The following is a 25,625-nucleotide window of genomic DNA, read 5'->3' as shown; positions in this document are numbered from 1 at the left end:
TCCCTTAAGCAGTATTTTTCAACGCTGCCTTTGCCGGAATTGCCACTGAGATGTTTCCCAGCTGGCAATGCCTGGAAAAATCAGTGGCCAGCTGTGCACCGTGGGGTTGCAGGTAACAGTGGTACTTAGCCCTGCCTACCATTTCCTTACAGCAGAAAGACTTTCTAGCTGGCTGGGTCCAGGTGTCTCACCTCAGTCTTCCTGGCAGCCCTCTCTTAGTGCTTCATCCCCTGGGAGGAGCAGCCGCTGCCTTTCGTCTGCCACCAAGCTAGGGCACCGGGTTTCCACACCCCCTATGTCACCCGTGGGGCTGCTGCCCAGCAAGAGCACAGAGATGCTGCAGCTGCAGCCCACTGTGCCCCAGCACCGTCCCTGTGGGTGCAGCGTGGGCCAGCCTGGCCAAGCCAGGCAAAAAGAGCAGTGCAGTGCTGCACGGCATGGGGCATGGGGCCAGTGCAGGCTGTGCCAGACCCGCAGGCGGTGAACCCCCCCAAAGGCACCTTGGGGCGGTAGCAATTTCCTCACCTGCAGTAGCAGTGTCTGCACATCAGCCGTGTGCAGGGAGGAGGTTGTTTTTCCTGGTCTTTGAAAAAGAGAGGTGGAAGGATGTGAGCAGTAAATCAGTGCTGGCCCTGCCACAGTCCCCGGGGGGGAACACGTGGATGGCAGAGGCGAGATGATGCAGGGCTGCGGTGGCATTAAGAGCTCCCCACCTTCTGCAGATACACCACCTGTTTCTAGGATACTGGGTGTTTTTACATTTAATGAGCATGTAGCTTTGTGTGCCCTTGTGCGAGCTGAGATGCTTTTCTGGAGAGTCCAACCACGTCTCATGATGGGGGCAGCCACAGTGCCGATCATTGCTCTCTCATGAGCCCCAGGCATCAATCCTGCCGCATTCAAAAAAAGAAAGAGAAAGTCCCTGCAGCGTCCCCCAGCTAGTTCTCCCCTGCCATGGCTTCCTGTTCTTCCTGAACTCCCAGTATTTTTAGGCTGCTGACTGTCTTCGCACCCACTTTGAGAGTGACAAAGTCTCATCCTGGGGAAGTGGTAACACCGCCACTTTAGTAACAAAATCATTAAATCAATTGCCTTTTCAGCAATGCCATCTCTAGTGAAATGTCACCGATACCTACAGTGTCATCTCCACAGTCTGTAGCCTTTTGTCAGTGATGTGGTTGTTAACAGAGGAGGTGGAGGAGGAGACCAGCACATGGCTGAGCTAGCCGCAGTGGTGCACAGCCCATGAAAAAGGGGAAAGAAAAGAAAACTCAGCTTACAAGAAGGAGCAGACTTTCAATCGATGGAAACCCAATACCTCACCTCCCTCTGTTAAGCAAGCAGGTGATAAAGCAATACAGACCTTAACTGATGTTTGCCCCACAAAATAAACCAAGCAACGTACAGCCTTAAAACGTATGTTTATATTGAAATAAGTCATCTAGTTATTTGCTTCTGAGACATACGAATCAGATTTGTTTTCACAACAAGTTGAGCATCACATTATCATCAGCAAAACAGTAACAGAAAAGCCCATAAAAAGGACCTCCCTGGAGAACTATCAGGTAACAGATTACCCTGCAGATAGCTGTGGAGAGATGCCCCAGCCGGTCTCATCTAATCAGCTGCTCTGCTGGCAAAGGCAATGAAAAAAGGTTGGTGGATCTCAACGGGATACAAAAATGCCTGTGAATAATGTTGCTGTAGGGCTACTCCTGGCAATGTCCTCTGACTTTCCACTTGAATCAGCAGCAAGTGCTGCTGCAGAGCAGCCGGCTCAGAAAGAGTTAAACTGGATAGTCGGCTCCATAGCTGCTTGGACTGATGCGGAGAGGAGGGTGGTGGGGTCACAGGGAGAGCCCCACGCCACAGCCCCAGGGTGCTCCTCCTCTGCTACTGCCTACCTGCATGGCTGCAGGTGCATCACTTACAATGAAATATTGACATGAATTGGGAGCCTGGCAGCCACTCTCCACCAGCTGTCCAGATCTCTAAAGTTTTCAGTGAGCACTGATGTCTTAATCACATGGGCCATCTTAATGGCAGAAGCCCAAGCATCAAGATCCTGCACATTCCACCAGCTTTTGAGGCGGTACAATGGACCCACTAAGGCTCCTGTTAACATCTTCCTCTTTGCGTGCTTCATCTGTGCTTTAGGCATGACCAAAATGAAGACAAGACATTGGAGGGGGCGAAGGTGTTTTGTCCCACTGCGCTTTGCTGACTACATGACTTTGCTGACTACTCTGCTCTCTAGTGTCAGAAATGGTCTGAGTAGGTGTAGAAACCCGTAGCAGCTCCAGGAAGCATGAGAAGTTATTTCTGCCTGTACATTTATCCTCCTTATTTTTTCTCCACTTTATTGGTGGAGTCTCGTTTCTTTCCACGCTCGGAGAAATGCAGCCCAGCGCTGAGGAGAGCCAATTCACTGGGCTTAGAGTATTGCTGCTCCACCAAAGGTTTTTGCTATGGGACTTTGAGTGGGTAAAAGGATAATTTCTCATTGGTAAGAGAGAGATTAACTACTGCTGAAGCAGCCTAAAGCCTCCTACCTGGTCAGAGACAGCAAGCCTCTAAATCCTCATTCAAAGCTTTGGGGAAGATCCTGATCTCAGACTTCTGCTCTTCTGTTTGTGGTCACATAGCTATTACACACATGCCTTACCTGTCTTTTGCTCTGACCACTTTCTTTTCCTGGCTTCATAAAGTTTACAAAGTCACCTTCATATTCCCTTACACTGGCTGGCATCGCCCCAGTGAGCTAGCCAAGCACGGCAGAAAAACTCAGCTTTCCAAAGGATAAGACTCGAAGCAGCACGAGCAGGATCTCACACCTCCTTTGGGAGGGAGATGCAAGGCAACAAAAGGCTGGGATTTCAAATGCTCACATTTTACCAGGTGTGCTGCTTACCATTTAGCCTGCCTGGTTAGCGGTTCCCCACTGCCGCTCTCCGTACAGTCCGATGGCAATTCCCGACAGAAGCACAAAAATGCTGTGGAGCCCAGCAGGGTGAAGGGTGAAAGGAACTCCTGTTCTTAACAGAGAAGTGCCCTGACAACAAATAACCAGCATATCCAGGGTACAAGCAAATAAACAGCAATAATTATGTAACTTTATTTAGATCTAATTTGACATTTAGCACGGTAATAAGCACAGAAAGAACTACCGAAATACCAAACTTGTAGCATATAAAGTAATCAAATATATTTCATATTTAGTGAAATATTTCTACAACACATTGGTAGGACCACCCTGGGCAGCCCAACCCTGTTAATATACGTATATATAACTGTGTTATATAAAATACTGTATGTAGAGAAAGCACTGAAACTTATCACCAAAATAGAAAATAGTTCAAAATACGAATAGTTCAGATTTGCTAGTCATTCATACCCAATATTGAAAAGACGTTCAAACCCACTGCAGGAGATAAAGCTCCAGCTTAGATGCCGTGGCAGGCATGAGGTTGTATCACTGGGCTCAGACTGGCTAAAGCTGGCAGGAGCCTGGCTAGCGGGACAGGCTCTGGACCTGAGCCGATGGCCATGAGGTGACAAGAGTTACTGGTCCTCACCCAGGACTGTTGAGACATTCCCTAAGTGGAAATGCCAGCAACAAGGTTGGTGCTTGCAGCGGATGCTATGCCCCGTGGGATGCCTGGGCGAGCGGTGCATTCATGTCTGCGGGGAGGCTTACGTGCATGAGCGGTTGTAGGAGACCCCTCAGCCCAGCCGAGCCGCCCTGCAGCCCTCGCCTGCCTGCGGCCATGGGGCTTCTGCTAAGGAAGAGCTGCCGGAACAGAGCTCCCGCGCCACACAGCTGGCCCTTGCGGGCCTGGCTGCAGCAGGACTGGCCATTGGCAGATGCACATCATCACTAGGACATTATTCTGAACTTTAAAGAAGTGTTTCCAGCAGATGACAGTAATTAATTCCCATTAGCTTTTAAAAATCTAGAAAGCTGCTTTCATACGAGGGCGGGCTCCCCCAGGCAGCACCACAGGTTTGTTCTGGTCTGCAAGCAAGCAGCATGTGAAGTAGCAACCCTGCTGCTACAGGACAGTAACACCGAATTAAACATTTGTCCTGGCAAAAACTCCCGCCTGCCTTGAGAGTGATCAAGGTTACTGTTCTACTTAAGATCCCAGGCAATTTGTAAATAGATATAAAAAAATACAGCATTTCTGGCAGCAACACTAAAGTCCAACTGGAGTCGATAACCTGCGCCAGCCCGTAGCCCGGTGGTGCTGGTGCCGCAGGCTGGGTGCTGGGCGGGCAGGCAGAGGCACCAGGGGAGAACCGAGGGCACGTTGGGGCCATTTGCTTCCTGATACACCAACTAGGCTCTGTATCTGCTGCTTTCCATGTACTTCTGTGCTTGTTCGTTGCTGTTTGGCTCAATACAGTGATTAATTTTCCTGCCTACTCCTGCTGGGAAGGCAGGCGAGAGCTGCCCGGAGGATCCCTCCTCGGGGGTTCTGAGCCCCAGCGAGGCAGCGCCATGATGGGCTGCCCCTGTGCCGGCACCAGCCCCACGGCGAGCTGGGGGCTGCGGAGATCACCCCGGGAGCCCTCCCAAACCCCATTTCTGTGCTTCTGCCACACCACCGCAGAGAAGCCTATAACCCATTAATAATTCTGTAATTGCTCTTTCTCATCAAGCCAGCAGTTGCATCCCTAATTACACGGCAACAATACTATGCTAACAGGATGAGCCATAATTCCTAGGTGGTATTAGCATTGTTATTTTACTCTGAGTAACTTCCTGGTAATGGCCATTTGAATGTGGCAATATCAATTAAGTGAATATAAATACTTAGCCCCTGGAAAAATCATTAATAAAAATTTCATTCTGATAGCCTCTAGTCACAGCTAAATACAATTACTCATACGAGGCCACTATAAAAAGTATTTTTCTCATCAGAATAAATTCATAAGGTTTTCCCAACTGTTTGTAACAAAGAGGACACTATATAGAAAAATCCAGAAAATAAGCACACGTTTGTTTCTCAAAACCCATAGATAAACATGACAATATCTCTAAATTACTGGCTACTGAACAGTATTTCATTTAGCTCTACTCAAGCTGTAGCCTAGTGTAAATGTTTTCAAAGCAGCACACTGCTGTGTCATCTGGAACAGCCACACAGGATTTCTTTGATGTCAAGCTCTTGTTGTGGGGACGGTGTTTCGATTTCTCCTTATGCCTCTGAACTGCTGAAACAGGAAGGAAAAAACATTCAATAAAATAGGCGTGTTTTCATGGGGGATGGGGGGGAGGTGGGGAGAAGGCAGCAAAATTTGGCCTTGAATGCAGTACCAAGAAATACTTCATCACCGCACTGGCGACAGAACTCCACTGTGCCTCTCGCGTCCCTGTTTCAAAGCAGACAGGGAAAAGACCCCGTGGCTTTGCGCTGCAGCACGTTCTCCCCGCGGTGCTGTACCAGGCACTCCCTGGGCTCGTGTGCCGGCAGCACCGGTGGCCGTCGGCCATCCTGGGCACATGGCGGGTGCACACACATGTGCTCTCGTCCTGACTCCTCGCACTAGTGCATACATCCCTTGTGTACTCCCCAAGGAGCATAAATACAATTAGCTGAGGAAGGTCTGCTCCTCCCCTGCTCCCGCTCAGGCTCCTTGAGCTTGGCAGTGCCCAGCACAGCAGGCTTGAGCTGCACGGGGCCTGCAGGACATCCAAAATGACTGTGGCTGGTCATGACAGGTAGCTAAAGAAGGTGCTGCCCTACATCGTTCACCAAAGGTGCTTTCTAATGCAGCGAGTAAATGTTTTTTAGATGCCTGTGTCCACAGTGGTCATCGCTGAGCAACCACAAGCATTGCCTGCGAAGCAGGAGAGGCACAGAAGTGCAAATCACAGAATCATGGAACGGTTTGGGTTGGAAGGGACCTTACACACCATCTCGTTCCAACTCCCCTGCCATGGGCAGGGACACCTTCCACCAGACCAGGTTGCTCAAAGCCCCATCCCCCGGGGCGTGGGCCGTTGCAGGGGGGGCGCCAGCCACAGCTTCTCTGGGCAACCTGTGCCACTGCCTCACCACCCTCACAGTGAAGAATTTCGTCCTAATATCTCATCTAAATCTTCCCTCTTCCAGTTTAAAGCCATGGCCCCTTGTCCGATCACTACGTGCCCCTGTAAAAAGTCCCTCGCCAGCTTTGTTGTAGGCCCCTTTCGGAACAGGAAGGCTGCTATAAATTTTCCTCTCAGGCCCCCAGTACCTGCCGGTTTCACGAGTCAGAGGCCGGAGCCAGAGGTCCGTCTCTTTTTCACCATGCCCAGGTGGTCAGCGAGGAGGAGCCGCGCACAGCTCCTGGAAGGAGGGGGATTGCCCTGCCTGCTGCCTGCTGCCTGCCGGACTGCAGAGCCAGCCCGCACAAGCTACACGCCTTTAGGAGGTACCGGAGCGGACAGCACGGATTTCTCTTTCTATCAGGCAATAAGGCTGAAAAAGTCCCATACATCAGGAGCAGCTGGCAGGAGGGCAGCCAGGGCAATGCGGGGAGAAGTGGCAACACCGTTATCACCAGGCAGGATCTCTCTCTCTCCTGCACTTTGCAAAACATTCATGTGGGTTTATTTGCATTGCTTCGTAAATATTTTCCAGAAAAAGGTTTGTTTGGGAACACTCTCAAAGCAGTGCTCGAGGAGTCTTCCTAGTGACCTCCAAAAAGTACATTTCCTAAGGCGTTTCCCTGCGCGTGTCTTTTCAGACACCCCCTTTGCTGTACAATGCTTACCGGAAAAAAAGCAAAAGTTGAAAAGGCGACTGAAAAAGCCAGGGACTCTGTTTCAAAACTCAATGAGGTGATGAAAACCAGTGATGTTTTCAATGAGGTGATTTCTGCCAGTGCTGGTGAGCTCTCGCTCGCCTGCAGCAAGGGTCTGGAGACTCCTGCTGGGGGGCACGGCCATCGTGCCCAGGGGTGCACACGCAGCTCCCCTCCCCAGCCAACTTACTGCTCGCCCGCCGCCGCGCTGCCACTGCCCACAAACGGGATTTCTTCCCTGTTCGTCTTCCCCAGAACAAGATGGTGCTTCTCCATGTTTATGACACACTGTAGGGAATAAATGCCTTTCAGTAAGAGGGAAAACGGCAGTTCACAGTGGTTCCAGCTCCTCCAGCATGGGTAAAAGTCCTGCTGGAAAACTCCTACCTTTAGAGATTTCAGTGTCTGCAGCCCAAAGGAGAAGGGTTTCTCATTGTCTTCTGAAAAATAGGAACATTCAGAGTTATACACTCAAAATGTTCTCCCATGCTTTTTGTCAGTGACTCCATCCCTCCTTCATGGCTGCTCTGCTAAATAACACCCTGTTTATAAAGGGACTGAGTTACTCCGGAGGGGAATGTGATTAAATGAGGGCAGGCGGATGTACCCGCAGGGAGACACGGTTGTCACTCCATCGGCACGGCAGAGCACAAGCCTGGTGCTGCCAGCACAGCCCTGCTGAGGACGTCCTCCCTCCCTCCCTCTGAAGGGCCAAATAGGACTTTTGCTGCAGAAAAGTGGTATTTCTATTTTAATTTTAGCAGGTTTCTGAAGCTTCATTTTTCGCCCTGGGGTAAGGGGGAGTAGAGCCCCAGCCCGCATCTGAGGACTGGAGGAGCACAGACCCACTCACCCACGACGAGGGCAGTGCACTCCACAGGGACCGCTCCCACCGTGAGGGCGAGACACTCCAGCTGCCCGATCGCCCTCTCCTTGGACGGCAAGGAAACCATCTCCTCTTCACCAGGGAGTGCTTTGAGATGCTCCTTTAGCCTGCGCATTGAAAACACTTCTGACATGAAACGGCAACAGTTTGGCTGCTCTGGCAAGGACCAAACGGTGTTTGGAGGGCACTTACACCTGAGGTGCTCTTAGCTTGCTTGTATTACCGCACCGTTATTGGAAAGTTGCTTTCTTGGCAGGTTTTCTGTGATGCTCTGCACCTCACGTCAGACCATAGCACGACCCATGACGCAGCCCTGGGGCCACGTCAGCCCTTGCCCCAAGCAGAGCTTCTGACTGGATTTTGCGTTTTCCCTGAGGAATCTTTTTTCCTACGTTTCCTCAAGACTTGGGGAAGCTGCTGGTTTAAAATTGCTTCTAATGCAGTGCGGGGGTAAGGAAGGGATACTCCACTCCAGCTCCCACCCGTGCAGCAGCCGACACTGTGTCCCCGTGTCTCACAGCTGGGGCAGCATGCCTGATCCATGCTTGCTAGCAGGTGCTGCTCCCGGGCTTATTCAGAGGAAATGGGGACAGATCGATCACACTCAGCCCGGGAAAAGGATGAAAGGGTGTGAGGGATATCTCGGGTACAGTCATTTCTTCTATCTACGCCCCATGAACTAGCCTGACAATACTGATTAATTATTTAGCTTCAATTTCTCTTTGAAACCAAACAGGAATCTAATGGAACGGCAGTTTGAGGTGGTGATCTCTCCCTCAGACAAAAGCTGTATCGCTTTTCTGCTATTTGAGGTACCTTTCCGCTGCATTGCGTTGCAGCAGTGTGTGTGTGTATGTCTCCATCCAGCCCGGGGGGACCAGCCCCCCCTCAGAGGCAGAGGCCCCGGGACTGAGGTGGACATTGCCCACGCCATTTCGTGGGGGTACAAGGACGAGGAGAGGTAGAAGAGAAGGAGCTGGATCCTCTCTGCCACTTCCCTTAGGGACTGGCATTAAAGAGCAGTGGGAACACATCAAGAAGTTTATGAGCCCCTTGGCCCCGAGCTGGCTTTAGTCTGGCCCGAGACAGGGTGGAATGGCTTTTTTGGGTGCAGTCAACTCCAGTGGCTTCTCTGCTCACTCAAGGGAAGACATGTGGTCTCTGGCCGTGGTCTTTGTTTCCCCCCATGTGTCCCCACCGCAGGGCGCAGGCCATGGCACCGGAGGCAGGACCTGAACAGAGTCGAGATGCAGCTGGAGATGGTTCCTCGCTCGGGCACCTGCTGACCCAGAGGGTTTCCCCAGGTGTGACCAGGGCTGCAGAGGGGCTGCAGGGGTGGGGACAGAGTAAGGAAGGGCTTCATCCCAGCTAAGACCGACCCAAGGATGGATGGATAGCACGTGGGCAATGCGTGGCTGAAAGCTGGCCAGCAAACTGCAGCGAGGTGAGGAGAAGCACTGATGCATGATGCAGTGACACATCTTGGAGTGGGGTTTGGAAGTGGAAAGCCCCCAGCAGTGTGCAGTGACCAGAGCTGCTCACCTCTGCACCTACACCTCCGCAGGGGATTTCTTACGCTGCGGCAACCTGCGAGCTAACCCCACTGCTTTCCTCCGAGGTGAGGGGAAGATCTCAAACGGCACCATGACAAGATGCAAAAAGGTTTCTAAAAAAGCAGAGAGGAATTGAGCCTGTGCCTTGGGCACACACGTGCTGCTTTTAGGCGCTGAGCCTCCAGAGACCACAGCAGCAGGGCCCATCCCCAGAACCCCTGAGCATCAACTGCAGGCAGCAGCACCCAGCAAAGCACGCCGTGGGGCCCCTCCTGCCCTGGCAGGAACAAGCGAAAAATCGCCTGGCAGACCTCTTCCCTGCTGTTTTCCAGGGCTGGATTTAAACAAAACTCATGTTTTATAGCTGCCACACGCGCTGGACTGCTTTGAAGTAAAACATCCTGGAGCGGTGCCTGTTGTCGCACAAGACCTACCACAGCAACGGCAGAGCAAGCCAGGCATCAAAGCCCTGGTTTTAACCCACTTTGTTCATCTGGCTTTAGCTTCTGTCCCCGCAAACACAAACAGCAAAAGAGCTGCAGGAAAGCTGCCTGCAAGGCAGCCCTGCCTGCTGCACGCCTGGGCTGGCAACGGATGCGGGACGGGCCGTCGCTCTGCCCGTGCTGTCTGCTTGCACACGCAGCGTGGCTCCTGCACACGCAATGCGGCTCCTGCACACCCCGGTGTCCCTGGGGTCCCCGCTAGCAGGAACCAAAACTCGCTCACTGCTGATGAGTAACACTGGGGAGGGACGGGGGCCTTTTAACTGCAGCTGTTCGGCTGATGGCTGCAAAAGTGGTCTCGCTCAAATCAGGAGGGAATCCCCATAACCTGAGAGCAGAACCTGGCTCTAACCTATTTCTTAAGTGCTCCTTAAAGGGTGAGACTGCTGAAGCAGACTGATGCTGCAAAAACTACAGAGGACACGCATGAGTAACACAGAGAGCAGACAAACTGTCAGAGAGCATCGCCGTGCAACTCAGATGTGTTGAGCAGCCAGTACAGCATCTTGGAAGATGAGACCCCTCCAAATGCACTGTTATCATCCGTAAGCTAGGCTGAGCAGCTCCACAGTTTGTGACGAGTTTGCAGTAAGCGCAGCCACCTTCCAGCCACTAAACACTGTTGTGCAAAGAAGTAATTACTGTCTGGACAGAAAACAGGCACCATTCATTCAGGGCCGTGCAGTAGTGCTCGGGGAGCAACTGCAATTGGTTTTTGCGTAATCAGTGCAAGTCGGTGATAAAAAGCAACAACTCCACGGGAATAAAGTGCCAAAATCTCCTTGATACCCTATGAGCTGATGCCTGATCCTGCTCCTTGGAGATCAGTGGGAGTTTTGCTGCAAATGGCTGGCAGTCAGCTCTCTAACACTGTGTAAATACATTTCTTTGCCCTTCAACTGGGATAAATTTGTTATTGGGAGTAACGTCAGACACCAACTTTCAAGCACATGCATATACACAACCACAGAGCTGCTTTACACCCGGTGCTGGGGCCAGCAGTGCTGCAGCCGCCAGCAGAAGCATGCCCAGCAGCCGGGTCCCTGCCCCGCAGTGGGGACCCGCAGGGCTGGGCTGGGCTGACCCAGCCCCACGCCCGCCCCAGGGATGCAGAAGGCAGGCAGGCGTTCCTCTGTTTCACCAGGCACTGAATGACAAACAGGCAAGCACTGAATAAATACAAATGCATCGAATCCTCTGAAGGGATTTACTCAGAGATGGATAGCTTGGTACTAGTGGCTTTCTATTTCAGTTCCCTGCAAGGACATTTAAGAAGCAGCCAGGATTTGGTTGTAACAGGAGGCTCGGGCTTGCTTGGGCACAGCCCAAAGCACTTCCTTCCAGAACAGCCATCGCTGGCATGAGCGAAGCCCCAGCCCCGAGATCCCACAAAACAGAAATCCAGCTGGATATTTACCCTAGCCTGTCCAGGCAGGCAGATGACATGAGGTTGTGCTGCGAGCCAGTGTCCACCACGGCCTTCAGCTCCTTCCCCGCACACTGCAAGAGCAAGCAGAGATGGGAGATGATGCGTGGGATGCAGGATGAGCACAGGGTGTCCAGGGTCTCTGCTTTGCACACACTGGTCCCTGCCCACATCTCCTCATGCCAGCCCATCCCCGCTCCACGGCACACTCAGTGCCCGCAGGGTACCACCTCATCCACCCCAGCCACCCACGAGTTGGTTCTTGAGCTGCTTTTTGAATAAGCTGTTGCTACAAAACAACATGGTGTTGGGTCCTGAGCCCTTCCCAGCAGCATTTGCCCCTGCAGAGAGCAGAAGGGGCAGCCCCAGACAGGAGAGGGTATTGTGGAGAGCAGGAAATACAAAGGAGCGTGGAGGTAAGGAGGAGAAATGTGAAATTGCTCTTGGGGAAAGAAAAGAGGGATGGCACTCAAAGAAAATAAATAGGCTGTGAGGAGAGGGATTCACCATGGATAATTACTGCTCAGCGTTTCAGCATGCTGCCCCAGTCCAGCTACTCCCTGTGCCCTGGTGTCCAAGGGCAGACACCCAGCAGAGCAGTTTTGTCTGCAAAACCCGGGGGCAGGGGGGGGTGTCCGTGCCACAGCAGCCCTGAGCTGCAGAGGGGGAGCATCCCCACAGCTCTGACAGCCCCAGTGCAGTGCAACCTGAATTGGGAAACATGGAGAACAAGAGCACAGCTTGAGGCTGTCAGAAATAAAATTGGGGGGGGGAACAAACAGAAGGCTGGGGAAGGACTGTTACCTGGCAGCTCACCACTATGAGCTCCTCGTCCTCCATTTTCTCCGAGCTGCCCAGTTTGGTTTGATTCAGCTTGTTGGTCTGTGCTGAGATATCACTCTTCAGAGTCCAGCTGCCTCTGCTGCTTCGTAATTTTGATAAATTTGTCTCCATCAGGCGCTTCTGCAGGATATTATGTGGTTGCTTTAAGAAAAAACACACAGAGAAGAGCGAGGCGAAGTCAGTGGGAAGCCACGAAGTGCCCTGCATGGCCAGCCTGCCGTGGTGCCCGCGGGCCAGCGCTGCTCTCGCGGGAGGGATGCCCTCAAGTCTCACTCTCCCCGATTCCCAGACTACACGTACTCTCCCTAACCTACATCTATTTGGTCTCCTGTCAGCTCTGGCTTATCTGGTGTTGACTAAAGAGAAGTACTTTGTATTGGCAAGGGAATAATCCTTTCAAAATATTAACCAGAATTTGGAGGGATGCCTTTCTTTTTCCAAACTCAAGTTCAAGACTTGATTTCATATAGGAATCAAAAGAAGTCAGGCTTTTCCAAGCTGGTGTTTCAGTCATAATTGCCCTCATCTGTTGATAAGGATATTGGGAATTCTGCAATGATGGGAAAAGTTAGGTAACAAATTACCTTTCCAGTTACACACATCGCATAAGTACGAAAAAGGTGTATGGACTTACTGAGTGAACACAGATGCTTTCACTGAGCACTGGCCTTGCTGGCATAGGAAATACTTGTGTCCAACCTCCACCTGTGGCGATGCTTTTTGTGTGAATCGACCCAGAATTTAAGAAGCTGATTTGGTTGTGTGTAAGTTGGCTTTTAGAGGTGTGAGTGAACCAGGCACAACTGCAAGAAGAGAGCTACAAATGGTGTCTCTTGCCAGACCTAGTCTGGCCTTTACAGGACAATTTGGTCTAAAATTGCCCTGTGTCTCTCTTCCCTATGCATTTGTCTTTAGCTGCTAAGGGTGAGTAAATGGGACCAATCCTGGGTGCCATGCTGTGGGAGGGAAAGGAGAGGAGGGGAAGAGGTAATATCATCTGAGGTAGGTAGGTAGGTATTCTCCCGGGAACATCCAATGCTTTATACAGCAGCTTCTCGATTTCTCTGTCATTTCCATTTGCCCTGCAAGAAGCGTGTTGCCTCTCAAAATCTCCTCCTACCGCTTTCCCAAAAGCCTTTTTATGTTTAATGTTTGTCACGGATGGATGTGCATACTCTGCTGGAGGTGAAATGACTCTGCTTGTTTATCTGCTCATTTCTCTGCCCAGTTGATCTCCCCTCACCATCACTGCCCCGTCCTTCTGATTTTAATTTGTCCACAGCGAGACCTTCTTACTGGCTGATTCCTGAATTTTTGCATTCATATTAAATATGCCTGTGTGTCTGCAGGGACATCTAAACCAGCAAACCTCCTCATCCCCAAGGAACTTTGAAGGGATCAAGATAACTTTGATAACCTCGGGCCATGGTTCCCCAAGTTGGCCAGCATGCACCCTCGTGCACAGCGCCTTGTCTTTAAAATAATCTGTGCAGCATGTTAAATAACAGCATTTACAAAAGGTTAATGCAACCTGGCATCATCCTAAAATAACTGCAACCACATTAGTGCTTCAGATCCTGTTGTAGGCGTAACACAGGCTGTTAAACTCGACCTGACTGATGAGATTGGGTAGATGCAGCCAACACCAGTGGTCACTGGGACATATAATATTTTTCCCCACTTTTCACTGTTCTAACCTCTGTATACAACCTGCAACTTGAAAGGAAATAAAATGTCATGACCATTTTCAGCTGCAGGTGCTATGTCTGACCAGCGTGCTAGAGAAGATGTTCTGCGCAAAGGCAATAACATAGCCGCGCTCCCAGCGACAGGGAGAAATCAGATCCGACTTTGTGCCATCTCCTTCATGCACAAAAAGTAGGGAAGCTCCAGCACTGCTCTGGTGACCACCACCTTCCCAGTGAGATTGAAGAGCAGACACCAGTATTACTTAACTAGATTAAAGGCAGGCAGACTGGCTCCACTGGTAATGGACCCTGTGCTGAGACACAAGCAAATCGGTTTGGAAGCGAGGGCACCCTTACATGAGGCAGAAGCCGTCTGTGCAGTCAGCCCTGTGGTCACCTCCAAGGCTCCTCATCTGACCAAAAATGCAAGCCAGGCTTTGCTGACAGTGGATGGCACATCCTTCTTACCCTTTATGTTTGCCAGCAACTCAGGCACACATCTGGAGGACTAATTCTTCACATCATCAAAAACAACAAATGAGGGGGTAGGGGACTGGAGAAGTAGATGGGTGAAGTTCCCAGCTGGGCAGAAGACAGCTGCTCGCACATCAGTCACCTCCTCGTGCCCAGCCCTGCTTAGCTAGGACTGAGAGAAGTTTCTGAATGGCATCATCCAGGACAGTCTAGGTGCTCTTCTGATCTGCCTGGCCTCAATCAAATTGCCAAATACCTTTGAAAGAACAGGCTGCGGAAGAACAAGTCACCGGCACACTCATCATTGCTATTTTAACTGTCATCTACCTTTGATTTAAACCTCAATTTGTTTTACTACAAGTTCTCCTATGGATCACTAACCAGTTACATATGTGGGTTTTCTCAGGCCCTGGTTTTATGAATCCTATATGGGATCCAGCACCAAAAGGAAAAAATCCAGCACTTGGTGAACACGAGTTACCACCACAAATGGGACTGTCTTTTGTTGACACTTGCTCTTCTGAAAGCCACAGCAAATCCTGCCTTTGGGGCACAAACGTTGCTTACATGGTGTTCCAGTACAGAAATAATCTAGCAAGAGGGGGCTGAAAAGGTTCCCTGCAGCACCAACCTGTCTCAGGCTATTAATTAGTTTGCTTTAACTGGTATTTCCCTTGACTCTCATGTGCAACAGAGTGAGGGATGTTAGTCACGGAGATGACTCAAGTGATGGATACGTACTTGGTAAACAGATAATGTGCCAGGGGACATTTGGGCATGGTGGCATCAGTTATACGGTTGGACTTGATGATCTTTGAGGTCTTTGAGGTCTCTTCCAACCATAATGATTCAATGATTTGCAAACACACATTTTGCTGGAAAACTGCAAGAAGACCATGGGAGGGAGGGGTGGAAAAGAGCAATGGGGAAGGCAGCCGTGTTCTCCCTCCAGCACAGGCCAGCCATGCAGCCAGGACCAGTGTTTGAAGTAACCCAGATTATCTGGTACTGTCTTCCTATGCATCTCACAAAACTGTTGAAAGTTTTATAAATAAATAAAATGTTACATTCCATTGTATAAGTGCAAAGAAATAAGTTATTTCCTAGTATCATTCAGCACAATATAAATACAAACTAGGATTTTTTTCATAAGAGAGCTCCCTTTCCATCCCCGAGACTTTGCAAAAACCTATAATCCCCTAAAAAATTCACAGTAGAAACCTAAAAGAAGTGAGTGGAGACACCGGCTATTGCTGAACCTATTTACCGCTGTCTGTCAAAACCACAAATAATTCTGTCCAGTTGTGTTGCTCTCTAATTTATTAGCAAGCACATCACTGCAGCTTGCAGTATCCATCTCTCTGGCAGGTTTTCCACTATTTTGGCCTCTAGATCTAGGGATAACGAGACCCATCAACAACAGTTTCACCCAGGTGGAGACGAAAGTCAGGGAAGATGCCAGCTCCTCCCTCCTCAAACCCATCTCAGGAGGTTTGCCCTCTCTTAAGTACCTAGACAGTAGAAGAAAGGAGTTTTAACACACCAACGGAGCTCGTCCCAAGAAATAACCAATTTCTCTCTCTTCTTTCCATCCTTCATCCAAATTCACCTCTTCTACCAGCGGCCTGTGCTGGCGTGCTGTCAGCCGCTCTCGCAGGGGGATGAGGGGGCACAAGCGCTGCCCCTGCTCTCCTGCATCCCATGGGTGCCCAGGCAGCAGCCAGGTCTCCGACCAAGACAGTGCATGTAACAGCAAAGGTTTGTTTGTGTTTTAACCAAGACACAACAAGCTCTGGGGAGTGCACCGTGGGAAAACAGAACCCACCGCAGTTAATGCAGTGTTGCACCGGCTACAGGAGCAGGGGACAGGGCCACGGGTCACCCAGAGCTGTGCTGAGGACCCGGCGCCCAGGGAAGGCTCTGAGGGCATTTTGGGAAGGGGAAATGCTTTCTTTGGTTGGTTGATACTATTTATAACTTTGTTTTCCAGCTTGTAAAGTGATGTGGGACTGTTTCAGGCAAAGCCCCTCCAATCTGGACGGGGGGCTCTCGGAGCGAGGGCGAAGCGTTGGAGGACGAGGAGGAGCTGCCGACGGCCAGCACGCCCAGCCCAAGCCAGGCAGGGAGTCACAGTAACGGTGTCAGGAAGCCCAAATCCCAGTTAATAACCATCTCATGCCAATTTTCTAGGCTTCAGGGAGGAGGCTAATAGTAAGGCATCAAAAAAAAATAATTTCTGCTCTGTATATCCAGCCCTACAGTTGCCAAGTTCAGTGTATGCTATGCTATAGTTTGATCTTAGGCTAGGCAAAATGGAATACATAAAGGGAGTGAGGACCTAGAAAAGAGTTCAGTCCAACCCAGAATAATACACTGAAAAATATCAGAGGTTTAACATAGATAATTACAAGTATTTATCAAACCTGCCTACAAAGGGCATCACCAGCAGAGATGCTTCAGGAGCCGAGCAAGGACCCACAAGCTGGGGGATGCCAGCATACCCACCCCCGTGACCTGCTGCTGCCTCGCTGTGCGCAGCACCTCCTCCACTGTGGCCAAAATGAAGGGGATTTCTCCCCAAAATCGGAGTGGTCGCTGCCAGCTGTCACCCTGACAGACAGGGTCTGTCCTCGCTACCTGTCCCCATTTCTGGGGAGCTGTTACCTCCTCTCTTCTCCTGCTGAGGATGCTGGAAAACCCCCGCAGGAAACCCTGCATTAATAACACCAGTCACGTCAAAAGCCCTTCCACCCACGTCACTACAGCTGTCGTGCAGCTTTAGACATGAAAATGTGCTGTTTTGTTAAGAGGTGTGCAGTTATTCACAAGCAAGGCATGCAAAGACCCTGGGCGAGGACCCCTGATGCCCTGGGCCTCCTGACAGCGCAGCTCAACCCCTCTGGACCTGGACCTCTCGGTTCGGGGCCATGCCAAGGTGGGGGTCCCATATTTTGGAGGCTCTTGGTGCTTCTCCAGTCTCAGAGTTGCACGATCTCCACTCCCTCTGGGGACAACTCTTGTGACATCCATGCAGCCACGGCACCAGGCAGACGCAGTGGGTCCTCCTGAAGTGACGCTCACTGCTGTCCCGGTGGCGTGTGGTGTGAGCGTGGCGGTGCTGCCAGCGTTGCTTCGCTGCAACACGACCCACTGTCACAGCATCTTCTCTGGGCCTGTGGGAAGGGGCCTGAGCTCATGCTAGTGCTGCTGCTTTGGGGACTTCCCGTATGTCCCATGGGGCAGGAGGCTGTGGGCTGTGGCCAAGGCACACTGGTGTCACCTCTGCCCACTGTCCCATCACCCCTCGCTGTGGCGTGGGGACAAGGTGGTTTTGCAGTGGGGTGGGTCTGTACCAGCTCGGTTCTCACCCCATCCCCAGCTAGACACCCACCACAGCCAGGGTAGCCAGGGCGGGCAGCACACCTCTGTCACGCTGCACCTTCTTTTTGTCCTTGGAGGGGATGAGGAGCTGTGGACCTCCCCGGGGCTTGGGTGCATCCCTGCAGAGAGCCTCTCCACGTGGACCCTCCTCGCAGGGTCTGTGGGTGCAGCAGGGCGATGCTGCAGCCGCGGCTCAGCCGGCGTGGGCATAAGAGCAGGGAGGAAACCTCGGGTGACGTTTCTGTGGCCAAGGCCATGGCAAGGAGCCCCATGCTCTGCCCCTGGCGCCGGGGCCAAAGCTGGTCCTTGCTGCTGCGGGGACAAGGACTTCAGTGCTCAGTGCCCCTGGCTCCTGCTACCTGTTGCTCCTCTCGTCTGGGCAGAGCAGAAACTCCTGTCATCAGGGTCTCAGCCCCGCACGCTGTGGCTTGCTGAGCCACAACACGTTATTTAGACTCTGCAGACAATAACAACAGCATCCCACTCTGAAAGGCACTTTGTAGCTCCCCGATGGAATGCTGCCATTCAATGGTGACCGGGAAAGCTCCTTCCAAGCCTTTCCCTGGGCAGCAGCTTCACTCCCTACAACCTCAAAATATTCGGTATGTCAAAAAAATCAGCTCCATATGCACTGCAGAGAACAGCCAACTCATTCCACTTACCTCAGCCAGGCAGAGCCAAGCCTAACCCAGCTGAGCAGGAAGGCTGTGACAGAACAAAATAAAAAGATTCACTTTTTTCCAGTGAACCTGTATCAAGCATTGAAAACAGCAAATACTGTACGTTACAAGGTGCAAGAATTTTGCAACAATTGGGCAAAAAAAAGTAAAGGAGCTTTCCTCGGTAGGATATATTTTCTAGATTTTGCTCCTTATGTCAGAACTTTTGATATTACATTTAACTATTGTTTCCTGTTAGAGAAAGCTCAAACATTTGCACACATTAGCATTTAGAAATGCTTTCCAGCCCCTGGACATGATGAAGAATATTGTATGTCACATGGATCATTACATATGTAAATATTTTAAACCTAGAATTATGTGTCTTCATTTAAAAAATCCCATATATGCATAAGTCTTTACTAAAGTGTTATCTTGGCAGTTTTATATTTTAAAGTACTCGTGACTGCACTTTACCAAACCTTTTACGATTATATGTTGTGTATATATGTATGCATCACAGACAAACATATGTGTATATATGTATGCATTATATGAAGCCATTTTGGTTTGCTCTGATTCAGAGAGGATTTTTGTACTGAAAACATTATCCCATTTTCATGTAAATGTAAAAAAAAAAAAAAGCTTTTAGATCCAAGTGCCAGGCATTTGAAAGCACCTACTAGCAAAAAGAGCAAAAAGCAACCCTGGTGATAACAAGTATCATATTTCTACTCCCTTCCTTTTACATACAAAAGCCTAATTTTTTAAATCAATTTCCACAAGCAACCAACTTCTCCTAACAGAAAAATGGCACGAAGGAAAAAAAATAGACACTGCCCTACCAGCTTCTTAAGTCTCCTTCCAGTAAACACAATAAAGCCTTACAGTATCTTTGGAAGTCCCCAGCTTCTTCAGCCCATCCAGAGGGAGGAGATCTGCAGAATCCTTGTGAATAAACTGAACCGCCTGCTTCATCCTCCTCTGCTGGCGGAGAGATGCCGCTTCCCTTATCTCCACTTCTTTTCTACTCGGTTCTCTCAAGACACCCGAATAAAACATCTTTCCACCTGCGTACGGCTCGCTTCTCGAAGATGCGTCTCTCGGAGAGATGGAGCTGGGAAGATGTTCTATCGCCTGCGCTTTATAACTGGAGCCTGGTGACGTTTGGAGACCGGCAGGTACTCCAGCCGGCGCTGCCGAGGGAAGGAGGGGTTGGACACATTGCAATACGTTGCACAAACAACGGCGGGCGAGCTCAGGCTCAGTCTAAGGGAATAAATTGGTGTTGTTCCTCCTCGCTGCTTCTCCTGAAAGCAAGATTAGCCGCAGGCATCCGATGGCTCTCAAAGTCCCCCAGGAGCCTCACGGGCAGAAAAGTGAGCACCAGAGCACCGTGCTCTGCACCGGAGCACTCCGGCACTCTATTTTCTGCCCGTGCGGATCCTGGGGGACTTTGAGAGTTGCAAACAGCCCCAGGAGCCAGCGGACCTCCCAGCCAGCCTCTGCAGGCACAGCTTTTTTTGGCCTGGACAGGGAGTCTGAAGCGTCATGGTAGGCAATGCGGTCCTGGCTGCTGCTGCCCCACAGGGCTGGGGTGATGCAGCCCCCCACCGACCGTGCAACTGGCCACCCTGAGGTTTGCCACCTCACACCCGGAGCCAGCAGGGTTAGGGCAGGCTCTGGGTACCGCTGGCATCACCGAAGCATTGCAGGCATCGATCTGCATTGTTACTGCCTACTCAGGTCCCCAGGAAGGATAGGGACTATCATGAAAATTGTCCCAGCCAAAGTGGGGCACCCCAGATGTGGTTTTACACAGGGTGTCTATACCCATCAAACATTCAGGTACAGCATGATCTGACTAATCACTAAACATCCACACTACTGATCACTAATCAGAGTAAAACCTTGCAAAGCAACCACAGTTTTGCAGCATTCTTGCTGCGTGGTTATTGATCCAGACGTTGCTGGAGTCAGTCTTGCTATAGTGACTCATCTCTGATGCCAGACGATGCTGGGAGGGTTTCAAAGACATGTTAGAGGATGAGGATGTTGGCAGTATATTGATTGTCCAGGGGTATCCTTTAGCCTTCATGGGCAGCTCTAGGCTTCTAAGAAGCGAAGTCCTTATTTCTGGGGCCAGGCTGTCCTGTAGCTTGTTTTACTTAAGCATGAACAATACCAGTGTCTCCAGTAAAATTCCACTACCTCATTACATTACAGCGTACAACGTGAACTAATACACATTAACAAACTTAATACACTTTCATACTACAAAGACTAATTGAGACAATAGTTAGGGAAGGGGATTTTCTTAACAGGTCTCGTAACGCACATGGGTTTCTTTCACTACAGCAATGAGTTTTCAAGTGATTTATCATCTCCCACCAGAAAGAAACACTTTTTTTTTCCCCCCCCACCCTGAGAAGGGCCCACACACTTCCAGCAGCACAGCTGGGGCAGCAGGCGCTCACCTCAGCCTTCTGCTTTCCAAGTAATTTGTTGCAAGGAATAGGGGCAGGAGAAAACACAGCTCTGCCTCAGAGACACAGTACAGATCCAGAAACACCCCACATGGGTTTGGTTCTTGTTAAACTAACAAAGAGCTTTGATGCACTAGATAGAGCACAAGAAAAGCCAAGCTTAGCCCAGGATTTATGCCAAGTCTGACTTCCAGGGGACTCCTAACCTTTGGGAGGAGCTGGGGTGCTGACTCCACTTTGCTCTCCCCCACCAACGCAGCCTGGACTCACACTTTCGGCTCATCAAGACACCATCAGCCTTTGGCCGGCTTCAGGGAAACACTCCTGTCTCTGACAGGAGAGGGACAGGGGAGGCCAGGGAAAAATACTTTGGGAAGAGACCCAGAGTAATGTGGAGAAGAGAGAGGAAAAAGAGGGGTTCCCCTTAAAACAGCCAGGGAAAGACATTTCCTTTGCAGCAACTGAGATACATTGGAAAAAAAATAAATTAAAGCAATGAAATCACCAAGCAGGCAGAGTGACTTTAAACCACAGCACCAGAGTTTCTCCTTCGTCCCTCCACTGCGGGCTGCTGCAAAGCGCTGAGCGGGGAAGGGGCCAGGCAGGATCCGGCCCCCAGCAGCGGTGAGCCGCAGCCAGCCCTGTCCTCTCACCTTGACCCAAGCAACGGGGCCAGCCCCGACAGCGCAGAACCAACCGCCCATTTCTTCATCTTGGCACATGTTAAATGTAAAGCTCAGCTGACGCGAGGGCACTGAGGGCAGCCCCTTCGCAGGAGGGTGCTGACAGCAGCGCCCACACCACCGGCACCCCACCGCCCCGGCTCCTGGCAGGGGGAGCGGTGCTGACACTGAGCAGGGCTGATGCCAGCCGCCGCGCTGATGCCGCAGCGGCAATGCTCTGTGGGTAAACTTATACCTCTGAGCTCTACAGCCACAGCCAGAGTGTCTATGTTCAGCCCCTCCTCATACGACCTGGGAGGGTGGGGGGGTGGAAATCAGATGAGAGTGCAGAACACAATAAAATTCAAACCCATGATTGCACAGCCTCACGTAGGGGCCATTACGCGTGAGCCAGCCTGAGCTCGGTGAACGTGTCGGTGTGCAGAAGCGTAACAGGGCTGACAGATCGAAGGGGGATATCATTTTTTTCTCCCGGTGCTGACTTGGCTCATGGCACGACAGGACCATTGTTCCCCTACAGGCAAACATGCCCGGGAGGATAAAAGCACCTTATTTTTCACCTTGGGAGCTATCTGGCACTTACCCAGCTGATTAAACAAAGACATACGACTGCACTCTCCCAAAGGCAAGGAGGCACAGAAGAAAGCAGAACTGCCACTGAAACCAGGAGACAATTTTTAACACAAATCTCCGTGAAGGAGCAGCACTCGGCCTGGCATACTAGCAAACGCCCGGTCAGCTCTGGCTTACGGCAAGACGAGTAAAGCTGCAAGAGCAGGTGGAGGATGAAAAGCCCCCCCTCACACTACGGCTCCAAGACTGCAGCCTGCACTTTAATTCAGCAAACAAGCATTTTGTCTGAACCCTACAAGTTCACTTCTGCTGCATGTGATAAATGCGCCTGGCGCTAATGGATCAGAAGAAAATTTGCCCACTGTTGAAGAGTAGTAAATGAGATAAAGGCCCTAATTCCCCTCTTGATTTTTAATCCTGGGAAAGAGGAAAGTGGGAGGAGCAGTAAGTCATCTGCTCAAATTACTCAGGATCCACACTGAAACAGGGACTCAGTTTGGATACGTCCAACCCAGAGGTTTAACTTCCGAGTTGGTCACTTCTTTGCCACAGACTAGCCAGGGGTATCGCTCCCACCCCGTGTCGCGTGTCTAAATAGGGGCACATTTGAGAAAAATTCCCACCCGCTCACTAGAGACAGGTCTGTGCATGACCATTGCCCCTCACTCAAGAAAAGCCCTGGGGGACAAAACCACCTTTCTTGCTCCCTCCTGACCCCAGAGCAGCACACGCGTTCCTCTGCCCAGCGTAACACCGAGGCCAATGTCAAAAGGCAGCTTCACAAGGCTGCGATTGAGAAGACCCCCCCAGCCCGGGGGGACTGGCCCTGCCCTCCAGGACCGGCTGGCTCTGCTGGAAAGCCCAGCTGCCCATTACTGCTGGCGCGGACGGGGCACATGCCAGAGACGGCCCGTGCTGGGACCGGGGGCAGATGGCCCCAGCGGCCACTGGCAAAGCTGCCACACGTTTGAAGTGGGCTCTGGGCATCTGTTGGTCCAGCAAAGCCGAGGACAGGGGTGCTTTTGTCCTCAGCTTCCAAACCCAGTGCAAAGAGTAATCAGAGGGAAATGGTGCTTTCCGTGGCTTTTCCAACATGCCCTTTGCCATCGCAGCTGGAGACGGAGAAAGGCAGAGCTGAACAGCAGCACAAGGGCCCTTGGAGGGAAGGGGAGAGGACCCGCAGCGCTCCGGAGCTTACTAACCACCCTACACAGAAGGCAGGTCCTGCCTGCAAACGCAATTTGCTTTACACGTGATGTAAACTAAGCTAAACCCCAGCAATTTTTTACCCCTGTTTACAGCTGATTTATATGGGCTTAGTACCCAGTCATGCTTGCAGCTTAATCAGCATAAGGAAAGAAGAGCTGCAGAGTTTCGTTCCCACCTCCATTTCATCTCTTTTCTCGATGAAAAGGAAAGCGGCAGCAGGCAAGGCAGGAAGTGGGTCGGTCCTTTTTATTTTTCTCTTTCCTTTGATTTCTCATGTTTCCTTAAAAAGAAGTGATTTGTTAGTGGTTGCCATATCCCGAAGAGATGCAGAGATGCTCCAGAAAACTCAGAAGAAAGGACAGAGTGGTATAATTTAACAGAAACAGAAGCAGCAGCAGGCAAAGTCCCAGAAAGAATAATTTACCCCAGCACAAAGAGAAAACTTCAGAGAAAGATTCAGTTTCCAGAGGGAAGCCTGTGAAGAGCTCAAGAAAATGAAACCACAATAATTGATGTAGAAAAATAAGTTATTCTGTCCATCGGTGCAGGGTATGTAAGGGTCAGCTCTAGCATACTCAAGCAAATAACTGGAATAATTTGGAGACTAGAAAACAGTCTTTTCTAAAAAGATTGGATACAAAAATCCGTAAGGATTTAGTGAGCTTCTTAATCATCATTTGTAGCGAGACAAAGGCTATGGATAGAGCTGGAGAAATCCTATAACGTACAAAGGTAGAATCAGGCTGAGATTCCCGAGAGATGTGGCCCATTTTGCAGAGTAACTCCACACCCACCGTCTGCGTTTCCAGTGCTGACCAAGAGAAGGGACCTCCTGGGCTGGGGTACGGGCCCCATCACAAGCACGAGCACTCCATGGAGACAGCCGTTCCCAGGGCAGCTCTCCCTGTTTACCCTGGGTGCAGCTCCAATCTCCTTTCCCCCCATGCACGTTCTGTGCAGGGCATGAGCTGGGGGCAGCAGGCATGGAGCGGGGGCACTGGTGACGCTAGGAGAGGAATCAGTCGTTGTGCAGCTTCTCATAGACAGGACTGAATTTATCTGTCTAGTCCTCTTCAGATATGGAGACAACAGGTGGACGCTAAGTTTCAGGAACACAGAAGCTGCACGTGTCAAACCAAGACATTAAAATAGCAAGTCTTGCAAGAGCTTCCTTACCTTTATTTTTCCTGTTTTAAAGAGGCTGAAACACACTTCCAGAAAAAAATCAAAGCACAGGAAGAGTTGGTCAGGGACACAAATGGTACACTTGCTAGCATCTCCTACCGCATACCTCAGTGACACCCAACTCCTGGCTAGGAGCTATTTGTGGCTGATGGAGCGTAAGAACAGGTCTTGCCTCTAGAGCTTGCAAAGCCGTGCTGGTAACTGTGCTGCACGAGGAAAACGGGCTGAGCCTCTTCCAGGTCCCATGTGAGCCAGGGACGAAGCTGCAGGTTCCATGTGCCGGCAAAGGGGCAGGCAGGGGACTTGGGACAGGGTGCCAAGGGGAAAGGGAGAAGCTAGCAGGTGACTTGCCAAGCACCGGGAAAGGGATAAGAGGACAATAGGCATGGGGACTGGTGTGGGGGACAGAAGGCCTGGCTTTCCCTGACCTCCACATCATAGACCCAGCAGGAACAACTGCAGCCCTTAATGGAGGTAATGGTGGCTGCTGCGCATTGAACTGCACCCCTCCTGCTCACAGGTGGGGGAAGATGGGGCCGATCGTGCCCTCAGCATTGCTCATGAGCTGGTTTCCTCCAAGACAAGATCTGAGTGCAACTCAGAAGGCGTTGCTGCTACGAAACCAGCTGCAGACGCTCGCCACTGGGTTTTTCAGAGCTTTCCATGGAGCTGAAGAGACCAGGAAACTTTCCTCTCGAGCAAAAAGACAAATTCATCTCTCTCTCCCTCCCCAAATGTCCATTGCATGGCTTTCTTCAGGAACTCCACCTGGGCAGGTGGGCAGGAAATGGTGTACGCAGAGGGCAGGTGACGTTTCTCCCCAGTATGTATCCACACTGACCTCTGTTTATTTTGTGCAATAAGAAGATTTTTCCGGTATAAAATTTTCAAAATTATTAATTTTAAGAAACATTAATACATGTTAGTTCTCACCCTCCCACATACATGCTAGAGTTGAACTGCAAATATTTATTTTGAAGTAAGCTACACATATATTCAAAGTGCCAACCATAACTACATCATTCAGACTTCCCAAACCTCAGGGGATTTCACTTCCCCTCCTGTCCTGCAGAAGGGCAGCTTGTGTGCTGAAGCCTTCCTCTACTGCTGGGGCATTCCATGCCATAAATTTTACATTCAGGTCATTAAAGGTATAGGAGGGATCTTGTTAAGGCTAAAACAGTGCGAGCCATTTCACACTACACAAACACAATTTTCTGGCTCCTTTTCTAACTTTCCAGAAGCCTGACACCAGAGACCAAGAAGCAGCAGCAGAGCCAGGCA

General features: G+C 50.7%; 1 protein-coding gene across 1 annotated transcript; it reads right to left on the bottom strand.

The window, feature by feature from the left end:
• Positions 1–6,982: 6,982 nt before the first annotated feature.
• On the bottom strand, positions 6,983–19,267 carry NRIP3 (nuclear receptor interacting protein 3; the record flags this gene model as incomplete). The annotated part of the gene is made up of 6 exons (XM_009696343.1): positions 19,094–19,267; positions 11,965–12,144; positions 11,152–11,234; positions 7,646–7,785; positions 7,180–7,232; positions 6,983–7,080 (listed from the first exon to the last, which is right to left on the bottom strand). Coding segments are annotated over exons 1-6 (728 nt in total), but the record flags the coding sequence as incomplete, so codon positions are not given.
• Positions 19,268–25,625: the final 6,358 nt, after the last annotated feature.

This window comes from Cariama cristata, unplaced genomic scaffold, assembly GCF_000690535.1.
Source record: "Cariama cristata isolate BGI_N322 unplaced genomic scaffold, ASM69053v1 scaffold1443, whole genome shotgun sequence".
In the NCBI taxonomy this organism is placed as follows: domain Eukaryota; kingdom Metazoa; phylum Chordata; class Aves; order Cariamiformes; family Cariamidae; genus Cariama; species Cariama cristata.
Note: the sequence above shows the minus strand (reverse complement) of the source record. Positions and strands in the feature narration are given on the sequence as shown.